Source organism: Leptinotarsa decemlineata, unplaced genomic scaffold, assembly GCF_025532065.1.
Source record: "Leptinotarsa decemlineata unplaced genomic scaffold, Ldec_3_MD MMD2_tig00002159_RagTag_RagTag, whole genome shotgun sequence".
Classification (NCBI taxonomy): domain Eukaryota; kingdom Metazoa; phylum Arthropoda; class Insecta; order Coleoptera; family Chrysomelidae; genus Leptinotarsa; species Leptinotarsa decemlineata.
In genome coordinates, this window is record NW_027412574.1 from 2,822,939 (window position 1) to 2,848,329 (window position 25,391).

At 33.4% G+C, this 25,391-nt stretch overlaps 2 protein-coding genes across 2 annotated transcripts; both read left to right on the forward strand.

Moving 5' to 3' along the window:
- Positions 1-827: 827 nt before the first annotated feature.
- Ostgamma (Oligosaccharide transferase gamma subunit) lies at positions 828-24,912 on the forward strand. The gene is made up of 6 exons (XM_023174238.2): positions 828-986; positions 3,223-3,513; positions 6,548-6,688; positions 9,935-10,226; positions 12,341-12,506; positions 24,782-24,912. The coding sequence occupies exons 1-6, from the start codon at positions 912-914 to the stop codon at positions 24,795-24,797; spliced, it is 981 nt and encodes a 326-aa protein (XP_023030006.1). The 5' UTR covers positions 828-911; the 3' UTR covers positions 24,798-24,912.
- On the forward strand, positions 16,825-24,402 carry LOC141482982 (uncharacterized). The gene is made up of 2 exons (XM_074177055.1): positions 16,825-17,327; positions 22,520-24,402. The coding sequence occupies exons 1-2, from the start codon at positions 17,302-17,304 to the stop codon at positions 24,186-24,188; spliced, it is 1,695 nt and encodes a 564-aa protein (XP_074033156.1). The 5' UTR covers positions 16,825-17,301; the 3' UTR covers positions 24,189-24,402.
- Positions 24,913-25,391: the final 479 nt, after the last annotated feature.

Here is a 25,391-nt window from a genome sequence, read left to right on the forward strand (position 1 = left end):
AACATTTTATTTATCATTCAAATAATAATTAGATTTTTCAGATCACTCGAATTACACATTCGATTCTTGGATTGATTCAATTATGCATATCAGTAGTTATAAACTATTTTTCGAAAGTTTTCGTTTAGGATAAATATACAGAAATTACTTTTTGAAATTTGTCTCAGAACTATCATTAGGATGAGCACAGTATCAAATCTATTTTTGTCCCAATGAATAAATCAAGGAAACCCTTCAAAACTCACTTTTCGACTGCACATCTAAGTGTTCTTGAAATAAGTTATTTCTATCTGAAATCGCAGAAGAAAAAATCCAAAAAACAATAATAAATGAGTTGGTCGAGTGAAAGTTTTTAAATCCTATTGGTTCATTCCAAGCGTTGGCGCGTTTTTATAAGTTAGGGCAATACATTCGAAATTATCTGTTGAATTTACGTAAACAAATATCATTGTCATTGGACGATAAATTTTGCCTTATCTCAGGTATCCACTTGTCAAAATTTGGTTGTATTTCATGAACCTCTCCCCCCAATCAATAAACTAACCCTAGATGAAATCAATGCCGAGCGAGTGCACATTTTATGTTCCATTAGAAACCAGAAGTCTGTCTGTTAACAGATTTCAATAGACAGACTTCTGCCAATCTGTCACTTTAAAATAAAAAAATGGTTATTATATTCCAGTAACTAGTAGATTATTTCTTAATATTTCAGTTAGAATATAAATAGTGTTGTTAAGTGACATGTACCAATATTGAAATTTGACAGAACTCGTGTAGTGTCAGTACGACACGAGTGCACCGCCGGTTTTATCAATGGAAAACGCTATAAAATTATGAGATGCGTGTCAATATCGTGTCAGTCAGTATTCAGTATTTGATTTTGAAGTTTTTAGTTTGGAGCAATTCAAAAAATGAAACTTCCAGTGTTAAAGTTAATACTTTTAATGAATGTTTATAATGTTGCGACTGGACAGCAGAAGAAACAGGTCTCTATTTTGAACGAATTTCATACAAACATTTGAAAGTCCACCGGTTTCATTTTAATTTTTCATATTTTCATTAAAGGGTGAAGAAAAATGCTGTGCATAATAATGATGACATGCCACCTCAACGATTTTACCATTGAAATCTAAGTTTACAATCCTATAAACTGAAAATAAAATTAATAAAACAATGGGATAGGTTACCTCTAGGTAAATCTTCCGAAAAGTTAGAACATATCTGCATTTATATGGCTTAAGATTTGATATTAATTTCAACCATTATTCAAAAACATACACATTTAATTTTTGGGAAAGAAAGTTTTTGGCTTTCTACTACTCCATCTGATACAAAAAAATGGATTAATCAATTAATTAATCACTCCTAAAAATATAACCCTTTCAATTCATACACATTTAAGATCTGAAAGTTGAAAAAATGTATATAAAAAAAGTAAGAGGAATATTGTTTCATGAAAGTGGAGGTACAGATGAAAGGAATTCAATGATAAATGCTTCAAATAGGTCCTGATTAACATAATTGCAATTTAAGTTTTTGATGCATGTAACTGGACCGAAAATTGGACTTACTTTCTATAACGTAAAAAAGCCTATTTCCTACCTATTGCCTAATTTTAACAACTTCATATTCTTGGAAATCTCGTTTTGTACATAAGCACTTATAAGTCTGCTTATAAGCCATATCTACCCTCTCTCTGTTAATTAAATAGAACTGGCCGACATTTGATGAAAATCCATATTGAAAAACTAATTAATTGTATGATTTTCACTATAAAGGGTTTTACAAAAACAAGACACGTGTTTCGCTATACAATAGCTTCCTCAAGCATAAACTTGGTGACACAGGAGTGTCACCAATCCAAAGCCTCGGTAGATAATAACATTATCCTGAGGTGGGTTGAAGGGCACGACAGGAGTAAAGGTGATCGCATTGTTGACTCTTTAGCTAAGGAAGTGGCTGGATTGAGAATTTTAGGACCCAGTGGCACCTATGGCCTGATGACTTCGACAATTGCGGAACTAGCCAAATGTTACACTCATGCTCAATCCCTAAAGAGATGGGATGGAATCAAAGGATGCAATCTTGCCAGGATCACTTTGGGCGACCCTGAGAAGCTGGCGCCGAAGAAATATCTGGTGATAACCAGGAAAAATCTAAGCTTGACACTAAGATTTCTGACTGGCCACTGTCAACCAAGGAAACACCTCCGTAATATGGAGCTAGTGGACACACGTCTATGCAGGATGTGTGAACAGGAAGATGAGACCGTCAGACATGTCCTATGGAGTTATCGTCAGTAAGAGAGTGTATGTTCAGCGAGTCTTGACCTACACCTGCCAATATAAAAGAGATGTCTCTCAGTAACCTGTCCACCTTCCTGGAAAGGACAGGATGGACGATGACCTAGGAGGACAACTCCTAGGGAGAATGTACAATGGGTCACATGTGGCCTAAGTGCTGTGGGCTTACACTCACCCTCCCTACTCTACAGATGCAGAGAGATCTTTATATTATAAACTGAACTCATAGATTATGTAACGTGAATGTAACGCTAACGCCAACTATACAGTAGAAACATTAAGTTCCAGATTAACATGGATTCATTTATAAATGCTACTTTGCAATTTATATTGTTGAAGATCTTTATGTTTCGTCAGTTGCTGCTCGTACTACTTTCAACAATTAACAGTATCTAGTTTTGTGTCAGTTTTTTATTTTATGGTCAGTTTGCCTAGTTCTTGATCACTGTTTTTGAATTCAAAATTGCTGTAGTCCAACCATTTATTTATCAATGTGAATATTATTAGAATTGAAAGGTATTGAAAGTTTTTGTACTGGGCATTTATTTATTTACGAGCAAGCCCATTTTAAGTATGAATTACAATGTTGAATTATAATTAAAGTAAAATCAGGTAAGGTAGTGAATTACAAAGTGCAGCTAAGAATAGTTGAAAAGGGGTAAATTTAAAGTTTGAAAGGGGTTAATTTTAGAGTATAAAACGACAAAACGGCATGATCTATGTAATGAACATTTGTCCTTTTGCATTAGCGAATACCGTTCTGTACAAATAACATTGCGTTACTTGATGTATAAATGAACTTTTTCAATATCTGATGAATAAAAAAAATTTCAGTAAACAAAAATTAACATCGCAGGAGAAACATTGTGGACTTTTGATATATGATAATTTGTCATAAATCCTAAATTTATACTTTCAGGGATATTCGATGACTGAAAGGGTTCAACAGTTGACTGACATGTCAAATAAAAGGGCAGTATTGAGGTTCAATGCCAATAAGTTTCGAGACTTTGTGAAGTCCAGCCCTAGGAATTATTCTGTTGTTATTATGTTCACAGCCATGGCTCCCCAAAGGCAATGTCAAGTATGCAGACATGCAAGTGATGAGTTTACAATAGTTGCAAACTCCTTTAGATATTCACAGTCATATTCAAATAAATTATTTTTTGCTGTTGTCGACTTCGATGAAGGATCAGATGTATTTCAAATGGTAAGTATAGCCTATTTATTTATGATGGGGATACATTGACAATTAAATTGAAATATGACCACCTCTAAATTCATTCTGCATGTAGCAAAATATGTGAAACCCATATTTTAATTATTCTTTAAAATAAATTTTCTGAAGAGGAGTCAATGTTCTATTTCATTCTATTCTCAATGGATTTTACATTTTCCATCAGAACCCTGATCCGCTCCCAAATCAGTCTTAAATACTTCTGAATATTCTTGTGCATGAATTTAATCGTAAACTTTGAATACATCTGCCATGAATACTCTGAATTTTCAAACCATTTTGTACCCATAAACTTTCTGTGTCGCAATATAATAACATACATTTTCAAGACTGGAGTCACGATTAGAGGAAATAAAATCTTGGCTGATAGGCTGTGGTATGAAGGGAACAGGTAGTACCAAACGTTTCATCTGCTACTGAGACAGACAACCTTAGTGTTACATGTGTTGACTGCAACTACGACAGTAGTATCTCGAAGTCAATGTATCTACATACCACTAAGGATGTCTGCTGCAGTAGTAGACGAAATGTTTTGTACTAAAAATCCCATTTGACCTCGGTCTAACAGCCTGGATTTTGTTTCTCTGTCCCCTTATGTGATTGCGATTCTCAAAATAGGTATCGTTATATTTTAAAAACGTCGTTAATGTTTCATTATCAGTTGTTTTTCAGGACATATTTTATGTAAAGAATTACCAAATAATCAGGCTGAATTAACCTCCATATTTTATATGAATATAACTGAATTATTAAATGATGTGTCTCTCAAAACAATAAATAAGATTTTGATGGTTAAATGAATGAGTCAATATTTAATGATGATAAAAATAATGTATATTAACAAATACAGGTGAACAGAAAAAAGTTCATAAAAAGTATATCACAAAAACTTTCCATTTTGTATGTGATATGAGTGTTATATATAAATTGTTCAATTCCCTTATAAAATTCATTCTATTCTGTTACTGTGTAGACTGTCTAAAGCAAAGAGCATAGTCTTGTTATTATTAACATATATGTAATAATAATGGTAATAGTACATAACACCTAATTTAGTTGAATAATAGGCATGCTGAAGTGGAAACAACACAAAATATAAAAAATATAACTTTCATCAAAATTTTTACCATAGTGTCATTTCAAAATTCAATCATGAACAAATTTATACAACCAAAGAAGTATTGAAAACTTCGGCAGTTGCACATGCGGCACAGTCTTGTTGAGATGATAAAATCATGAATAGTGGGCTTATGCAAAAATCTTAAATTTAGTATGTAGAACCACTAAAGAGTTGGTATGAATTCCTCAGAACATCAATGTAAAAATTTGAACTGGTCACTGTTAGTGGGACCTGACATCATGATATGTCATATTGACAGTAGGGTTGGACCTTGGTGGTCAGTAGTTGTTGAGAAAAGTCCCCGCCCAGTCAAATGCTGCCTTCTTTTACAGATGCCCCTGAAGGGGGTACTTTCTCTTGATGTCCTTATGATCTCAACAAAAATTACTATCTTCGACACCCACTCACAATCCATAAAAGCCTTTAACCGCTAAATCTCAATTCCTAGAAACGCCACTGGGGCTTTTTTACAGATTTTGGTAATTGAATTTTGAACAATAGCAATTTCTCATCCGTTTTTGTAGAACTTGATACTGCTCCAATCCTGTAGGCAAAATCTACCCTCAATACGAGAGACGGCACGGCGTGATTACGAGGGTGGATTGCTACCGTAGACATTGCAAGGGGTGCGCAAAATCTTTAAATCATTAGAGATGAAAACCAAAATTCGCTTCAGTTAGAAACCTCACTTACATTTCTGCCCATCTTTAGTGAGCGGTCGAGCGCACGCCGTAGAGGTCCGTTACATATTTGACGCTATTTGTTGTAGTTAGTCGAGTGTGGCTGCGGATTTTTTATTGCTGTGCGAAAGCATGCAAAACGTAATCATTTCTGATGAACAGTTGTTGAAAGTTTCTGCGATGCACTCCTATGCTCGTTGGAGGTGGACGCGCAAAAAGGCGATGTGGTTTTTTCGGGTAGAAATTCAGTACTTCGTCCCTTCGAGATAAAAATCTTGTGCACCCTCTGCATTGTTTTCAGTACATCCATTGTTGTGTTCAACCTTGCGGGAAAGGACCCTTGAGAGTCTTGTAATCCACTGGTAAACCACTATCCTCCTTAAACGACACAGGAGGGGCATGACTACAATGGTAGAAGTGAGGGCAAAAGAGGTTAAGAAATTGCTTTTGTTATACATTTTTCGGCAAGCAGCATTGTGTGCTCCTTTAGAAACCCCTCAAGACCAAAATCTCTAAGGAAAGAGCGGTTTCAGAGACGTTTTCAGGAATAGATATTTGGGGGTTGAAGACTTTTACGATCACGAAAATTCATTCTCCCATCACAGGAGAGAACAGAGGCGTCCGTTAAAGATGAAAACGGGACCTAATGTCAGCAGTATATAAGGGGTACGATTGTAGGGTTTGAGATGAGTAAGTTTTTGGGGTGTGACAAGGCTAAGGCGGTCGTCAGCAGTAATCCAACTCAATTTTAGTCCCCCTGAGTTAACTGAACGGTATTGACAACTTTATGTAAACAAGGCATTACCGATCACCAAGGCACAACCTATTGCCAATATGACATATCATGACGTCTGACTCCAATCATAGAGAACCATTTCAAAGTTTGCCTTTTGTTTATGAGAAGTTCATACCAACCCTACAACTTGATATAAGTGTTGTTTTAATTTTCCTCACGAGAGCTACTGCGCATCCAAAGCCTTAGTTTCTGGGCTTTGGATGTGCAGTATAATATCTCGCTATAATATCATAATCATTTCGCATGGATTCTATTTTCTTGAAATAGACAACTCGTCAGTTTGCTTCAATATTTGTAATGAACTATTCCGAATAATTCATGTGGTAGTATCTGAAAAATATTTTGTAATAAATAACTTGCCTTTTTTTGTTTGAATCTTGTCGTTTTCTAACTGCAAATATTCCATTTCAGCTGAGACTCAATACTGCTCCAGTATTTATTCACTTTCCTCCCAAAGGGAAACAAAAAAAAGCAGATACAATGGATATACAACGAGTTGGATTTGCTGCAGAAACTCTAGCAAAATGGATTGCAGAGAGAACTGACATTCAGGTAAAATTAGATAATGAACTATACATATTGTGTTAATATTTATTGATTTCTGAATCTTATGATTTCTTCTTCTACCAGCACCAATTGTAGTAGGATAACTTTCTCTAATATCATCTTTAGGATTCTAAAGCACTCGAACTTGACTATATTTTGACGAGACTTTAAATATATTATGGAGCCTATTCATATATCAATACTAGCATAGACACCACTCCCCTCAGTTATTTCTTTTTCTGGCATTTTTATTATTTTTGGATAATCTCTTCCTTAGACACAAAAGGCTGGTTTCCGAATTTTCCCTCTCAAGCGTAAATTGATGGTGAATTTTATGATTTTTCCATGGTAAGTAGCTTCTGTCATGAACATTTTCAACACGGTGGAGTTTGTATATTGTTAAGAGCAAAATGTTGAGAAACATTCTGAAGCAACAGTAATATTTATAAGTCTTTTAGTCAGCAGTAGCAAATTATATGTCATCACAGTTTATAGAACGTCAAATAGTGACAGTGGGATTTTTATTGAAAAAATGTAAGACTTGATGTGCGATATATACTCATGCTCAAACCAGTACATGGTATGTGGTGATTTCTCTATAAATATATTTGCTGACAATATTTCTAGAGAATTGACCAATCTGTTAAATACATTTGGCATGGAAAACTATAAAGAACAAACCACACGAATTACCAACAAAAGCTCTATATGTATTAATCTTATATTTTCGAATATTACAATATGCTCAAAATTGGTGAAAGATAATTACATATCGGATCATACATTTCAAATATGCCAATTTAGTCTGGATGTGGAAAAGAATGAAAGAACAGAAACACAATATAAACGGGATTATTCTGGAAATAATTTGATGAACTTCAAAAATCTGATTGAGAAAGAACAGTGGGCGGATATTTATTCTTCTTCCACAGTGGATGATAAACTCAGTAACTTTTTCAACACTTTCAAATTCCACTACAAAATCTCATTTCCATTTGAATGAATTCAAATAAAGAAACGTTGTACCTTCAGAGATACCAAAGAACTAAAAAAACTTCATATTATGCTTTGTGATATGGCTACATTATTGAGATCTCATCAAATATGACCATTAAAAATAAATTTGATACATTGAAAAAACAATATGAAGAGAAACTAAAGCAGGAAAAGTATAATTACAATTCTGAAGGAATAAAAAGTGCTTCAAACAGGATGAAAAAAAGTTGCAAAGTTATCAACAAATCCAAAAATCATACTCAAAATCAGTCAGTAAAAAAGCTCAATTATAATGGCGAATGTGTGACAAACTTATAATATATTCAGTTATCACTTCAATGATCTACATTATCCCCCGGTTAATAATTATTAAATCAAACTAATCTCTTATTTCCACAATACATTATTTCTCTCTCCTACTAATACATATGAAATTGATTATTATATTATGAATACCACCAAGAAAACAGCTGAATAAATTGATGAAATTTCTGGAAGATCGCTGAGGTATGTCAAAGAACATATAAAAGAGCCCCTAGCACACTTAATCAATGAAACGTTTGTTACAGGTCAATACCCAACAAATTTGAAAACTTCAAAATCAGTACCGATATATGAAAATAAAGGATTCAAATATGACGTTAATAATTATAGAAACATCTGCTTACAAAGTCAAGTATCAAAAATTCTCAACTTTGCTTTCAATTGCTTTCAAAACCATAATCAACAGCAGTAGCAGAACTCTGAAAACATTTATAACTAAACAAAAAACAAAACATAATAGCTTTATACTTCGACTTGAGCAGAGCATTTGATACTGTGAGTCATGATACTTTGATAGAAAAATTGTGTTTAATAGGGGTTCGAGGTGTTGTGAATGATTCAATCACAGCATATTTGAAAAATAGAAAAAGGTTTACAGTATAAAATGATGAATCAAAAGAAATAACAATATGGGTGTCCCACAGGGTTCTATAATGACCCCAATATTCTTCATTATCTTTATAAATGATATGAATGATTCATGCCCAAGTGTGCAAAATATAATTATGTTTACCGACGATACTAATTTTCTTATCTCAGAAAAAATATATGAGATATGGTACTCAGAGCCAAAACTGTTGCAAATGAATTCTATGACTGGTGTACTTACAATGGGCTATTGATGAATTTGAATAAAACGTGTTTCATGCAGTTTCTGACAAAAAATCTGAATATGAATTCTAGATCATTTATAAGAGTCAATCAAAGCAGCATTGATTTGATTTATCTTGCTCGCTTTCTGGGAGTTATATTGAATAATAAAATCACATGGATAAATCATATAAAGAAATAACCACCAAGCTGAGTAAAACCTGTTTTGTAATAAGGCAACTGAAGAATACACTGAAACCCTGAAACTGGCATACTATGGATTGTTTGGTTCAATTAACACTCAGTTACGACCTAATGTTCTTGGGTAGCTCGCTACCTAAATCAGATATTCGTAATAAAAAAAAAATCATATATATATATATATATATATATATATATATATATATATATATATATATATTCCAAATTAGTCTAAATATAAGAACACGAGAGAATTTCATTCTTAAATAGTAATTTATATAAGTATGATACAAGAAAATGTGATAACCTACATCAACCATACTCAAGATTAACCATTGGACAAAACTCGCACTTATATAAAGGTATTCTTTGTTACTGAATTCGCATTATATTTTGTGTGAGTCCAATAAGCTATACATTCTGCACTCCTTTTTGTAATAACTTCAGTAACAAATAAAGTTCTATTCATTTTTATCCTATTCTCAAATGTCACTTGGAGGACTCTTAAAATACTCAAACTCTGCCATGTATTAACAAGATTGCAGTACATAATGAGGCCTGTCCAGATATCAAGTTAGCTCAGCTTAAGCTTAGATACCAGTCTTCCCGGTTGTTGTCAGCTGACTAGAATCATTTGGCAGCAAGTCTGTTGATTGAATGTTCGGTTCTTTGATTTCCTTCCCACTGAAGTTGGTGCCAGCTCTTATTGAAATTCCCATTTGTGGCCTTTTTTATGTCTTTGTGAGTATATCGAACAATAAAGGAGCCAGTGAAGTTATCAGAGTACTCACAGGTCTGATTATCTATATGGGAATTCAACATTGATGAAATTCAAAAATAAAGCATTGAATCTGTTGTTACTTGATCTTGTTCACATTTTAGTATATTTATATGTCACTTTTTTTTTTTTTTTTGTTTTAGATTCGTGTATTTAGACCACCAAACTATTCAGGAACTCTGGCATTGATAGTATTATTTGCTATAGTTGCAGCATTTCTGTATTTACGAAGGAATAATTTGGAGTTTCTTTATAATAAAACAATGTGGGGAATGGGAGCATTATTTTTTTGTTTTGCAATGACTTCAGGACAAATGTGGAATCATATTAGAGGACCTCCATTTATTCATAAAAATAATAATGGTCAAATAGCATACATACATGGGTCATCTCAAGGACAATTCGTATTGGAAACATACATCGTCATGTTTCTAAGTATCCTTTTTGTTGAAAAGTTTCTATCGAATTCCCAATTTCTTTTGAAAACCAAACTGAATTCACGCTAAATAATTGTTTTCATTCGTCAAGTGAATACCTCCCACAAATCATATCAATAATAGTCGAATTTCAACCAGTTGAATTATACTTGCAAATATATTATGTAAGTTATAATAAATGATATAATAGCAAATGATTCAAAAAACATAAAACAAAGGTATTTGTGAGTTTTGACTCATGCATGGGTAAATTATAGATGGATTTTTTGTATCTTTTAAATGAAACAAACGTCACTGTTGACTTGTGATATACTGTTTGGAACCTTTGGTGTAGTAATGAATATTACTGGAGTTTTTTTTTCCCAACACCAAATCGTTATTTTTACACCTCGACACGCGTTTCGATCACCAAGTGATCATCTTCAAGAGGAAGATAAAACTTGGTGATCGAAAGTTTTATCTTCCTCTTGAAGATGATCACTTGGTGATCGAAACGCGTGTCAAGGTGTAAAAATAACGATAAGATAAAACTTGGTGATCGAAAGTTTTATCTTCCTGATCACTTGGCGATCGAAACACATGTCGAGGTGTAAAAATAAAGATTTGGTGTTGGGAAAAAAACTCCAGTAATATTCGTCACTGTTGAGTTTGCTTTTACAAAAAATATTTAAGCACCATTTTCAAGACTGATCATCATGTTGCTTCGTAAAATTTGCTAGAAATAAGTAATGATGAAGCAGAATTTGGGTTATCTTCTAATTTTAGGAATACTCGATTGCAATGAGTTAATAATAATGATGATGTTTGTTTTCAATTCAAATATACATACAAACAGTCAAAATTTCAGTGTAAATGAACAATTCACACTCGTAGTGAAATTACTCATTGTGAGTTTTGATACAATAACAGTAGCGAAGGAAAATGTTGAACCAATATCTTAATCTGTGCAATTTCATCATGTAAGGGACATTATTGAATATAGTCGAGATTTTTTACTTTTCTTAATTTGATGAATGATTTTTTTATCTGTCAGTATAGCATTTAAACAAAATTTTATCTATTATAATAATAATATGTAGAGTATAAACATTACAAATAAACCGAAATATCCCTATGAAGATAAACTTTGTATTGGTATTGAATTATTGAAAGAAAACATTTTTTTAAACTGTTACTAGGTAATTTGATCCATCAATTTGTATCAACAAAATTTTGTGAAATTATAAAACAACAATAAAAATAAAAACAACAATAAAAATTAATTGGCGCTCCGGGGCGATTTCATTGATTCCAGTGGCGCATTTGCTTTTTCAGCTGCAGGAAAACCCGGAAAAACCTGCAGCACCACATCATCTGAAGATCTTGATCTGCCAATGTCCTCTCTCTCATAAAACAAAATGTAGGAAGTCTCCAGAGGCTCCAATAGATTCAATACAACATTTTTGTCTTTTATCATTTTTTATCCATTTGACTTTTCCAATGTGAAAAAAATGATTGAATACATGAGACTTTTTTTGACAACAAATCATAAAATAAGAGTATTATATAAATGAAATTCACTACGGAACTACATTATATCAAAATAATAGTCCGATATCCATTTTTCCAGTTCCTTTAAATAATTTAAAAAACATTCGAGATATTTTTCATAAATGATTTTGAAAAACCATATTTGAAAAATACCTAAATCTCTAAAATTATTAAATCGGTCTTATCCGTTAGATATAAATTGTTGAAGTTGAGGAATTATTTTAGTTCATTTCATAATAACGTCAACTAGGTTGGTGAAACACACCTCGAGAAGAGTTTTACAATTCCGGTGTGTGATTTATTATGATGGATTTATTCTTTACCAGAAATGCCATTTCTGCCTTTCTGTCTAATAACCCTGTCATATTACTTGCATACCTCGTAGATCTAACGACTATTGGGTCTATAGATCTATACAGAAAAATGGTATTACAATCTTACTGAATAACTTTCAAGTCTAGGTCTAGTTAAGTTCAACTTTATGGTTATGCTGAATTACCAAACTACCATTTTATTCCAGTTCTACAGTAAATGGTTCATAAACCAAAATGCTTTATTACATATTCCTTAACGGAAATATAGATGCTGCTGTCGTGTTGGGAATTATATTGTTGACAGAAGCTGCTAAAGGCAAGGGTGATCCAAAGAAACGAAAGATGTCTGCAGTTGTTGGGCTCATTTTGGTATCAGTTTTCTTCTCATTACTCTTATCTACATTCAGGACAAAAACACAAGGTTACCCTTACAGGTGAGAAATATATGTTTTGGTTAAATGTTTATTGAATGCTCGAGTAAATATTTGAATATGAGGAAGTTTTCAAAGTTCCTGAGTAAAGCTTGATAAATAGGTAACAATGAAATATTATCGAAGATTGAATGAAAATTGAATTGAATTGATACGTTTTGTCTCATTTTTCCTTCTGATCTGATCCTAATTTAATTTAGTTAAATTTATCATATGGCTCAGTAAATGATTGTATGGAATTTTGTTCATAGTAAATTATCTAGTTACCGTATCTTCCAATTTTTGTTTAATATTGCCTTAAATCCTATTACAATACACATCTTTTTAGTCAATTTTCAATCATGAAATTAAGATACTTCCATGACTGGGTTGATTGCTGTGCTCTTATAAGCTATTTTCTGTTTACCGTCGCCAGAAAATGTTTGATTGAGGTAATTGTCTGAGGCACCCAACTTGAAGCGACTGTAAAGACGCTCAACAAATTCAGTAGAAACTTTCTGGAAATATATTCATATTCTAAGAAATCGAGCGAGAGTACAGTACCAAATTTTCTACTGTACTATTAGATGGATTTCAAATTATAGAACTTTAATTAAAAAAGCTGAATATTAGCAAAACCAAACTTTTTTTTTCTAGATCAAATTCGAGTATAATAACCACCAATTCTCTAAAGTTGGCTAAAATTTGACAAAGTTTATATACGATTGAATAGATAATTTCAAACCACCCTTGTGCATCATTTTTGACTTTTTCAAAGCTTTTGTAACTGTTACACATGTGATGATGTGTCATATAATTTAATGAAATTTACCTGACTGATACAGAGCAAATAGTGAACATGTATGGTACCAGATTACCTTCGGACCCAACTCGTTTAACAAATGAAACACCTATTTTTTACAACACAAATATATGTCCGGAAATTATGAAAAAAATCAGGAAAAGGCATAAAAAAATTGTTCAATGGTATACCTTCTATTCACATCCTATATCAGTAATAAATAGAACAATTAGTTGTAATGAACATATCAGTTCCAGAAACAAGTTTTTCTTTAGATGTTTAGTATCATGAATGATTGGCACATTATCATCATCATCATCACAATGGTGCGTTTAATATCCCATTCTTCATTTATTTATCAACTGGCAAACTGATAATACAAGTCAGCATATTGTAAAATACATAATTTGATATAATATGAATTCCTATGAAATTGGTGGACAAGCAAATATCTTAAAAGTATTACACAGAACTGCACATAAAATATGTGATGAACTGAACAGTTCGTCACAACATGTGTTTCACCATACAATAGCTCTACTGAAAACACTTTTTCCTCACCAGAACAAAAATATCGTACCTTGACGTGTGTTTCGATAAACAAGTTGGCATCATCAGGACATGACTATCGTCTTTGGCGTCTCCCATCAAAGTGATTTTTGGTTAATTAATGTTTCAGTTAATAACATCACGTCACAATGAGAACAACAAACAGCATGTTTGAAATCCATAAGTCTAGTTGGCATGCCACTCCTATTTTGATAACATATTAGAAGTTCGTCTAGATTTGTTTTCTCTATATAGGCACTCTTCGCACATTATTCATTGTAACATACCTTTCATCATCTTATAGCCTCAGTTGAAGATCTATCCGTTGATGATTGAAATGAATAATTTAGAGAACTGGAGCTACCTTATCATCGTTGGGAATTTTAATGTTGTACCTTGAAATATGCAGCAGTTTATTCTGATTTTATATAATAATTTAAATTGGCCTGAACACCTTCGTGATGACTACATCGGAAAACTTTACTAAGGCAACATCCACAGCACCAAGGTCATCTAGCTCTGCAGAATCAGGCATGTTGTAGATGTAGACCACAAGATTAGATTTATGTTGTTTGCAATCATTGTATTCGACCATGAATGTCCTCTTCTATATTTTGGTTAAAATTTCTTTTCTTATCTTTGTCGTCTCACGGAGTTATCTGATTCCATATTTTCCTATTTATGCATTTCTTTTCTTCTTTGGATTGGTTTCCATTTTATCATTTTTCAATCATGTCCGTCGATGGCCTTCTCATTATATTTCCAAGCCATTCTAACCATTGCGACTTGATTAATTTCTACTACTTTTCCATACCTTAGCTCCTTTTCTATTTCTTTTATTTTTATCTTGTTTCTCCTTCTAGAGTGATATCAAGTCTCAAAAACTGTTCTCATTATTTTTCTTTCCAGTCCGTTTCCTCCTTTATTTGTTATCACTGTTGTTTCCATTGCATATGTGATGACAGGTCTTTATTTTTGTCATTTTGCTTAGTTCTTTATTTTTTAGCATTTGTTTCTTTCAACGGCTTGATTTTTTTTCTCTCTGTTAATTCTGTCTTGAATTATATCTTTTCCAAATCGATACATAAGATGGACAAATGTCTTCACCAACGAAGCTTTGGGATATATCCATGAGAATTAAATAGAAACTTCCTCACATCATTACTCCAAAGTATACTTTTTAAATTCGAAATTTATTACCTGCGGTTATAAAAACCACAAAAACAATAAATATAAGCAGAAAAAAATGTATTGAAGGAAATTTCTTAGCTATATATATGTACTATTTCATATTAAGGATTGGAGACATTTTGTTAACTTTGACATGGAAACTCCGAACTTGCCACACATACCTAATTTTGATACAAATATTAAATCTTGAATATAACCTAGCCATTCAATACAACCAAATCGTGACATACATTTTTTGCTATGACGCTGATCAAAGTATTCAATTTGTTGTAAAATTTTATATCGAACTTCTCAAACTTTGTCAGAAAATGCTTTTTTATATTAGAACTGTGATCGCCGTTTTACTTTTTATTGTCACAAATATTCATTCCTCAATTTATTTACCTAACAATTTATTTGTTTGAATTCAATTGATTCATGCATTTGTTCGACACATTAAAAACGATTGTTCGCAAAATTTGTTCTATTTTAAATGACACTTGATTTAAAATGTTACATGAATAAAATTGTTACTTGAATAAAAAAGACTAATGAAATAACTTGAAGCTTTTATTGATTCCGAAGAAAAATATTGTTTCAGAGTATTGGAAAATGGAACGCCAATTTACTATATATTATGCTGAAAAATAATCTATATACATATAGTTCAACTCAGCAATGAACACATTTTTATTCAGCAGTCAATGGAGTAAATTATTCGAGTAAATTCAACAAACGTTACAATTCGGCATATAATTTTGACCTTTGAATAATATGTTAGTTATTTATATGACTGTTGAATTATAATGAAACTTTAAATTCACTTTCTAAAAGTAAGTTTGGGAATAAAATTTCAATGAATATATTTGAATCACTGTTAAAGTTATTCCATGAAACATTGTTGGTAATAAAAATAGACTTTCGTTTGTCTGAAAATATAGCAAATTAACTTTCCATACCAAATATTTTTCTATGAATAATAAAGATTGTTATATTTCAATTTTATTGAAAGTGTTGAATATTTCCAACTTTCACTTTAATACATTCAATTTAAAATTTGGTTACAACTTTTGTGCAAAACATTCTCAACCAAGTATCATTTTATTTCATCAATCTTTTTAAAAAGCTAATTTCTGACAAAGAATTTAATTTTTTGATGATTTAAAAAGTTTGTTGTATTGGAAATCTACATTTAAAACGATTGTTAATAATTTTAATTCGGCGCTGGTATCGAGCGGATTATTACCGTACTATGACTAACGCCATACATATATACAGTTGAGTAGTTCCACAAAAATACGTCCGACGTCAGCGCCGAATAAAAATTATCAACAATCAATTTAATTCATGTATCACTGAAATTCAACAAACAAAATAATCCAGCTCGTTCCAAAGGAATATTAATAAAATTGGCATTTTGTAAAAATGAATTGTTTTGATTGTTGCTTTTAGGTGATACATGACGGAATATTGTGTTACTATCACTAGACAGACAGGTATAAAAATTCAGCTTTTGCAAGAATCCGCTCGACGCTAGCGCCGAATTGAAATTATCAACGATCGTTTTAATTCATGTAACTATAATTATCAACAAACAATTTTATTCATGTTTCACAGAAATTGTAGTAAATTATTCGATAGTTACAAAAAAAGTATGAATGACAAACATTTACTTACAAAAATTTCAAACAATGAATCTATATTATAACTATTCACAACTTTTCATAAAACAAATTAATTCATGTAAAATTTTAAATCAAGTGTCATTTAAAATAGAACAAATTTTGCGAACAATCGTTTTTAATGTGTCATACAAATGCATGAATTATATCGCCCGTTCCCATGTGAACCGCTGACCATGCTGAAGCAGAATCTCGCGATTCTGGGAAACTGATGTGCAAGCATTCTTATCTTCATGGGAAGAATACTTTTGTAATTCAGTTATAATTATGCTCTCATACTGTTAACATCAATTTTTGTTAATAAAATTAATTTTTAAAAAGGGACTTTGACATCCGAAAGTTATATTTGGCGCAGTCGGTAGGATACTCGAAATTGAACGTATCGAACGTGCAGTTTTCGTTTCAACGATTTATCGGGTATCGAACTTGTTGTTTTGTCTTGTGGAGGTGTTTGTGAAGGAGTGGCTCTTCAAACCTCAAGAAACCCAATCCATCGTGGACCTTTAGCTACCCTCAACAGGCAGATCATCGGGGAGTGGAACAGAATCGTCCAGTCTCGCAAGGAAGTCTTTCTGGAAATCAAAAATCGAGGAACCAGTCGTCTACCTTATAAAGGATGCTCAAAGTTCTTACAATTTTAATGTAAGTCGTATTTTTAAATGTCTATTGATAACTTATCTCAAATTCTTGGAAAGTTAAATTTGAATAACGAAAACCCTTCAGCTGACTCTTCAGTTTCTTTGCCTAATTCTTCTAGTAGTTCAAATATAATAATGGCTAATCAATTCAACTCAGAATACCTTAGGTGTGTGCCCGAATTCGACGGCAACCCTAATGATTTAAATAGATATCTAGCAGTTTGTGATTCAATAATTAATACTTTTTATAATGTGGCTGAGCCGACAAGCTTTCAAAATGTTTATTTGCTGAACTGTCTCATTTCAAAATTATCAGGCAATGCTAAAGTAGTAGCCAATATACAGAATGTTTCAAATTGGAGAGAACTCAAAGATACATTAACCAGAAACTTTGCCGATCAAAGGGATGAAACTTGCCTAAACAGAGACATGGTTATGCTTAGGCAATCCCCTAATGAAAAGCCTCAACAGTTCTATGATAGGTGTTTAAATATATTGAACCTATTGTGCAATTATATCGACGTTCACGAAATCACACAAGAATCTAAAAGGTGTAAAAGAGATTTATATAGCAATTTGGCATTGAAAACCTTTCTTTCTGGGCTCAAGGAACCCTTGGGTACTACAATACGTTGTATGCAACCCAAATCTCTCAGTGAAGCATTGCAGTTTGTTTTACAGGAAGACAATGTACATTGTCTTCCAAAATTTCTCAAATAAGAATACATTTAGACCAAACTTCCAACCTTCTAGAACACCAATTCAGATCAGACAGCCAAATTCTTCTCCTGTCAATAATTATAGTACACCAAATAACTTTTTCAGACAGCAAAATCAATTTTCTTCACAACCAATACCAATTCAGCCACGAGCACCAAGCCAACCCCAAAAATTCTTTACCAACGCGCAAGTTTTTAGACAACCATTTCAAAACAGAAATGTTTTCAGGCCCAATCAGAATCAGAACTTCACAAAACCTACACCCATGAGTGTATCCACCAGAAATACATATCAAACAAATAAACCAGTTCCAATGAGTGTTTCGACAAGAAACGCCCCTAATTATCGATCAGGTCCCTCAAACTCATTTCAAAACCAACCCCAAAGAAATTTTATATCAGAGGAATTATTTAATACGGTAGTTAGTGACACTCAAAATGAACCAAATTATAGCGAACACGAATATTACGCTGAAGAAGATTATAACGAACATTATGACGAATTTCTATACTGCGAAAATGAAAATCAGGAAAGTAACTTTGACAATTCCGAGGTAAATTTTCAGGAAATGCCAACCACGAACAATCAAACCTAGTTCCGCAAATCATTTCTTTCAATAATTCTAGTTCTAGCGAATTATCATATATAACATTTCCGGAATATGACGCAAAATTTCTCATTGATTCAGGCTCCACGAAATCTTTTATAGATCCAGAAATTGCTCAAAAACTGTTTCCAAATCTAATTAAATACGACCCGTTTATTGTTTCCACAGTTTTCCAAAAATCAGCTCATAAATATAGCGCATCTATGCCTGCTTCAAAATTATTCAATTTGCCACAACAAAAACATTTAAAATTTTTCCTTTTCAAATTTCATGACATTTTCAAAGGATTGATTGGTCTTGACAATTTAAAACTTTTACAAGCTAACCTAGATTTTGGTAATGGCTATCTTATCACTCCTTATGCGAAAATAAAACTGAAGTTTCAAAAAACAAAAAGCGATCTCAATTTAATTACGATTTCTCCAAGATCTGAGCAAGTGATACAGGTCAAAACATCAATTCAGAATGGTGAAATAATAATACCTCACCAACGCTTTCATAATTGTGAATTGCCAGAGTGTCTTACTGTTGCAAATAAAGGTAGAGCTCTCACTACAATTTTGAACAACACCACCAAACCAGTAACCCTGAATTTTTCAGAACCAATCGCTGTTGAAAAATTTGATAAGAACGAAAGTCAAAAAATCGATTTTCATAATTTTGATGATTCCCCTAAGCAAAATCTAGATTTTTCAAAAATTCGATGTGACCATTTGAATGACGAGGAAAGATCTAAGATACTTTCGCTGTGCAAAGAATTCTCTGACATATTTTATTATGAAAATACCCCGCTGACTTTTACGAGCCGTGTAAAGCACCAAATTAGAACATCTGATGAAATACCGGTGTATACAAAATCATACCGGTACCCATTCATACACAAGCAAGAAGTCGAAAATCAGATCAAAAAAATGCTCGACCAGAAAATTATTCGGCCAAGCAATTCTCCTTGGTCATCGCCTATTTGGGTGGTACCCAAAAAGGTCGATGCTTCTGGGAAGCAAAAATGGAGGGTTGTTGTTGACTATCGCAAGCTCAATGAGAAAACGATAGATGACAAATACCCTTTACCTAACATCACAGATCTTCTGGACAAACTGGGAAAATGCCAGTATTTCACAACACTCGACCTGGCCAGTGGCTTCCATCAAATTGAAATGGAAGAGGACGATATTGAAAAAACAGCTTTCAATACGGAACATGGCCATTATGAGTACCTGAGAATGCCATTTGGTTTGAAAAACGCGCCAGCTACCTTTCAGCGCGTAATGGATAATATCCTTCGTGGTATCCAGAACGAAAAGTGCTTGGTATACCTCGACGATATTATTATCTTCTCGACTTCCCTCCAAGAACACCTTGAGAGCCTTAAATCTGTCTTCAACAGGCTGAGAAGCTCAAACTTCAAAATTCAGCTGGATAAATCGGAATTCCTACGAAAGGAAGTAGCCTATCTGGGACACGTCGTGACTCCCGAAGGTGTCAAGCCGAATCCAGATAAAATCACAGCCATCAAAAATTTCCCCGTCCCAAAAACCACCAAACAGATCAAAGGATTCTTGGGTTTGTTAGGTTACTATCGACGCTTTATCAATAATTTCGCTAGACTAACGAAACCATTAACCAAATGCCTGAAGAAAGGCGCAAAAATTGAACATAATGCAGAGTTTTTGGAATGTTTCAATACCTGCAAAAACCTGTTAATCAATGATCCGATTTTGCAGTACCCCGACTTTTCTAAACCTTTTAATCTCACCACGGACGCAAGTAAATTCGCCCTAGGAGCTGTCCTTTCTCAAGGCCCTATAGGCCAAGACCTTCCAGTTGCATACGCATCTCGGACCCTGAATGACTCTGAGCAAAATTACTCAGTCATTGAGAAAGAGCTTCTCGCGATCGTATGGGCTACCAAATACTTCCGCCCATATCTCTTTGGACGAAAGTTCAATATAGTCACTGACCACAAACCCCTTCAGTGGTTATTCTCTCTGAAGGACCCCAACTCAAAATTGCTGAGATGGCGGATCAAACTAGAGGAATACGATTATACCATAATCTATAAAAAAGGCAAGTTGAACACCAACGCCGATGCTTTATCCCGTGTCGAAATCCACACTAAGGACACCAAAACCTTTTGGGAGGAGTTGGATGACATACTAGACGAATCACAACGTCTAACAAATCAAGGTGTCACTTTCAGTGGTCAAGGAAACCCAGTAAGTCGTTGCCTTGAAACCCCGGATTATCAACCCTCTTCCGATATTTTGATTATTGGAGAACTCAATCTGGACACTGAATATTCCCCCATCATGATTCCTCCTAACGAAATGCATGTAAATAATACGGACAACGAGTTACCTCCGAAAAGTCACACAGAAAATGACAATCTTTCTTTACAAGTTCAACCTGATACCGAACAAATAGAAGATGAACCCCTACCAGAACGCGAAAACCTTGAAGATGACACCATTCACTCAAATGCTGAACAGAACCCTGTTGTAACAATTCCAATAGCGCAGTGTGCCGTGAACCTAGGGCTCAATCAGTTGATTATAAGCTCAGTTCTCCATTCTCCGGCCAAACCCAAAACTACCATTCTGTTCGAGAAAAAGATGAGAATTCATGTACAAATATCGCAAAATAATACAGAAAACGATATTTTGAATTTTATCAAAGAATATGTCGCCCCAGGAGTGCAGTACCATGTCTATTTTGAAAACCCCGAACTTTATGAACCATTTTCGGCAACAATTCAAAAATATTTCAAGTGGCCCTCTATAAAATTCAAAAGGTGTACCAAAAAGCTTCTGGACGTTACAAAAAAGGAAGACGTTCAAGAAATTATCAAAAACCACCATGAAGGTAAGTCAAACCACCGCGGTGTTGACGAAACTTTCGCAAGAATTAAGGAAAAACATTACTGGCCGAACATAAAAGAAACCATTCAAACATATATTAATCAATGCCTTATTTGCCAACAAAGCAAATATGAGCGAAACCCCATCAAAATGAAGCTCAACATCACCCCTACTGCAACCAAACCTTTCGAAATCGTACATATGGATACATTCACTATTGAAAGTAGAAAATTCCTCACAATCATAGACAGTTTTTCAAAGTACGCACAGGCATACCTAGTCAACTCCTTGACAGGTACGGAAATAGCCGACAACCTCATTCAATTTTTTTCTCATCATGGTATCCCCAAACGAATTATCGTTGACAACGGTACCGAATTCAATAACTTTCTCATTTCGGAACTCCTGGCTTTACACAAAGTCGAAGTTCATTTCACATCACCACACCATCCTCAATCCAATGGAATGATAGAACGGTTCCATTCTACCATTCTAGAACACATTCGTCTACTCAACACTAGAGGATTTTTGAAAACCCCTCCAAAAATGAAAATGTTGTACGCAATTTTGGCATACAACCACTCTATACATTCGGTCACAAAACTCAAGCCAATTGACATCATAAGTGGTCACATTTCAACCAATGATCCTTTCAATATTGATATTGATCGGAAATTACTAAATGATTACACCAATGATCACAAGGAACGATCGAAACTCCTCTATTCCAAAATAAACTCGGATCTAATAAAGCAAAAGGAAAAGATAGTAGAACGAGAAAATAAAAAACGCGATGATCCCATTGTATTCAAAACCAAACAAAAAGTTTACGTGAAAAAACATATTAGGCAGAAGGATGCAAATAAATTTCAAAAACCAACTCAAATCAAAACGGTCGATCATACAATGAAAACAGTGTCTACAGAAAACCAACAAAAAATTCACATGGACAATTTAAAACGTCCCCTCAAAAAATACCCATCTCCCATTAAAAATTGATTAATTTTTCAGATTATCTGGAACTCTCGGACTCCAGGAAAATATATCTAAACAAAACCTAAAGAACAATCCAGGACTTATTCCTCTCAAACTTGGAACAGCCAAAGTCGAAACGCACGCATATTCACTTATTCATTATTATGATTTAAATCCAATAATCGTGGAGGTAAATAAACTGAAATTCCATTCAAAAAATGTAAGGACACTTGTAGGCAGTCACAAAGACTACTCATGGGACACATCTAACTATTTAAAAATATTAGAATTTTCGGAAAAGGAGGTGACTGATAGACTCAACAATATTTTACCACATCCACTTAGAACAAAGCGCGGTCTTATAAACGGAATTGGATCCATTTTCAAGTCGATCACAGGAAATTTAGATTCCAACGATGGTGAAAAATATGACCGCCTGATCAAAGAATTACAAGATAATCAAAATAATCTAGTAACGAATATCAAGAAGCAAAACTCACTCTCAATCTCATTAATTGATCAGTTCAATAGTACAGTTCAGCAAGTGAAACATAACGAAAGGCTTTTGGAATCAAAAATTAATCAAATAGCAAAAATTGTTGAAAATCAAACGTATAAAGAAAACTCTATGTTTATTAAAGACATCTTGAATCAGATAATCAATACATTTGAAATCATAAATTCAATTTTGCAAGATGTTGAAAACTCAATACAATTTTCTAGACTGAACATTCTTCATCCTAGTATTATAAAAACAAAAGATTTGTTCAAAGAACTGCAAAAATTGAATAAAATTGTTGAGAAAGACCAACTACCAATTGAAATAAGTTTCGAGAATACTTTGCTTTATGAAAAAATTATTAGCCTCAAAAGCTATATATCAAATTTCAGAATAACCTATATCTTGCATATTCCAATTACCCATCCATCAAATTTCGATTACTATCACCTATTTTCTATTCCGATATTAACTAAGGGTCAGTTTAAGGCTGTTATACCTCAAAACAAATATTTGTCAAAAAACGAAAAATTGTATGCATTCTTGAGCGATCCTTGTTTGGAGATCTCCCATCGAACCTATATCTGCCCATCCACCAACATCAGAGAGCTGACAGAAGACAATCCATGCGAAATCCAGCTACTCAATGTCCAGAACACCTCCACTTGTAAGCAGACTGTCATACATTTATCGAGACCAGCCATTAGACAACTAGACAACTCCAACAAATGGGTTGTCCTCCTACCGGCTCAACAAACTACCAAACTCAAGTGCCAGAACCAGAACGAAATCGAGAACCTACTACCTGGAAGTTATCTATTCGACATTCCAATTGGATGCCAGTTATCCTGTGGCAACCAAATCATAACCAACGATCACCAAGTTACCAATAGTGAACCAATCATCTTACCAGACTTGGAAGAAGGGAAGCCAGAGCCACCCAAATCAATAGGGATCCAACTTGATGACCTGAACCTGGACGAACTTCATTCAATAAAAACCGCAATAATGGAAAACGAACCGATTATATCTTTCAAAGACGTAGCACATATCCCAAGTTTTTGGACGATGTTTATCTACTTGGTCCTAGTATCAATCTGTTTGTACCTACTGCACAAGAAGATTGGCTTCAGAGGGTGCAAAACCAATGGACCATCCAAACCAAGTCAAGATATCGAGATGTCTAGGGTTCAACTTCCTCGCTGACCCTCCTACGTTGAATCTTCGGGGGGAGGAATTATATCGCCCGTTCCCATGTGAACCGCTGACCATGCTGAAGCAGAATCTCGCGATTCTGGGAAACTGATGTGCAAGCATTCTTATCTTCATGGGAAGAATACTTTTGTAATTCAGTTATAATTATGCTCTCATACTGTTAACATCAATTTTTGTTAATAAAATTAATTTTTAAAAAGGGACTTTGACATCCGAAAGTTATATTTCATGAATCAATTAAACTCAAACAAACAAATTGTTAGTTGAATAAATCGAGGAATGAATATTTGTGACAATAAAAAGTAAAACGGCGTTCCATAAAACTGACAGACTTTTTCTCTAGAAGAATTTATTTTATTGAACAACTGTTTTTATTTACAAAACATGTGTTCAACTATCAATCGTATTCATGATACAGGGTCCTAACAAGTATTAAAAACAAATAAATAAAATTAACAAAGAATGTCAGTTGTCAACAGATGTCATTGTTTATGTACATTTTCTAATCTCTGTTTTAATTTCGAAAATTTGTAATATTGATCAACATTATTTTTATCTGATTTAGTTTTTGTTTTCTGTTTCAGCTTCCTTTTCAAGTGAATTTCTGTGAGAGATCAACATCAATAGTTTACCATTACTTTGAACAATGTTGTATATACGGATTTTTGAAATTGTGTATTTCCATCCAAGAAAAATAAAGTGAGAGTAATGTTTGTTTTATTTATTTATTCTAAAGAATATTGTTTTAGATAAGAAGTATCCTCATCATCAAATTTTATAGTAACTTTGCTTTCTCCCAGTTTTCTAATCACCTTTATATTGAGGTTATTGGTCTAAAGACAGATTGGTACAACTTTAAAATTTTGTTACGTTTTTCTCTGTGGGTTCACCAATAATTGACTACACTGAATAATCAAACTTAAGTTTATTTCACTTCAAATACAACAAACATTTCAACTAAAAACTTCAACTATTATTTGAATGTCTATCGTGCATTCGCGCGCTCTTATCTACGTTACGTTTGGTTTATGGTTACCAGTGGCGGTCGGCGTAATTTTCTTTCGGGCATGATTTACAACAATATTAGTTTCAAGATAGTCGTATAATTGTTCCTCGACTACTAGCTCCCAAACTTTTTCTACCGAGGGAATGATATTAATTGAACGAAATTCTCTTAATAACGGGTGTAATTAA

Excerpts from the sequence above, each read along its gene's own strand:
- LOC141482982 (XM_074177055.1), top strand. The coding sequence starts at position 17,302 with ATGCTCAAAGTTCTTACAATTTTAAT. Across the intron at positions 17,328-22,519 it reads AAAGTTCTTACAATTTTAAT|ATTATCTGGAACTCTCGGAC; the intron begins GTAAGTCGTATT and ends TTAATTTTTCAG.
- Ostgamma (XM_023174238.2), top strand. The coding sequence starts at position 912 with ATGAAACTTCCAGTGTTAAAGTTAATACTTTTAATGAATGTTTATAAT. Across the intron at positions 6,689-9,934 it reads CAGAGAGAACTGACATTCAG|ATTCGTGTATTTAGACCACC; the intron begins GTAAAATTAGAT and ends TTTTTGTTTTAG. Across the intron at positions 10,227-12,340 it reads ATACATCGTCATGTTTCTAA|ATGCTGCTGTCGTGTTGGGA; the intron begins GTATCCTTTTTG and ends ACGGAAATATAG.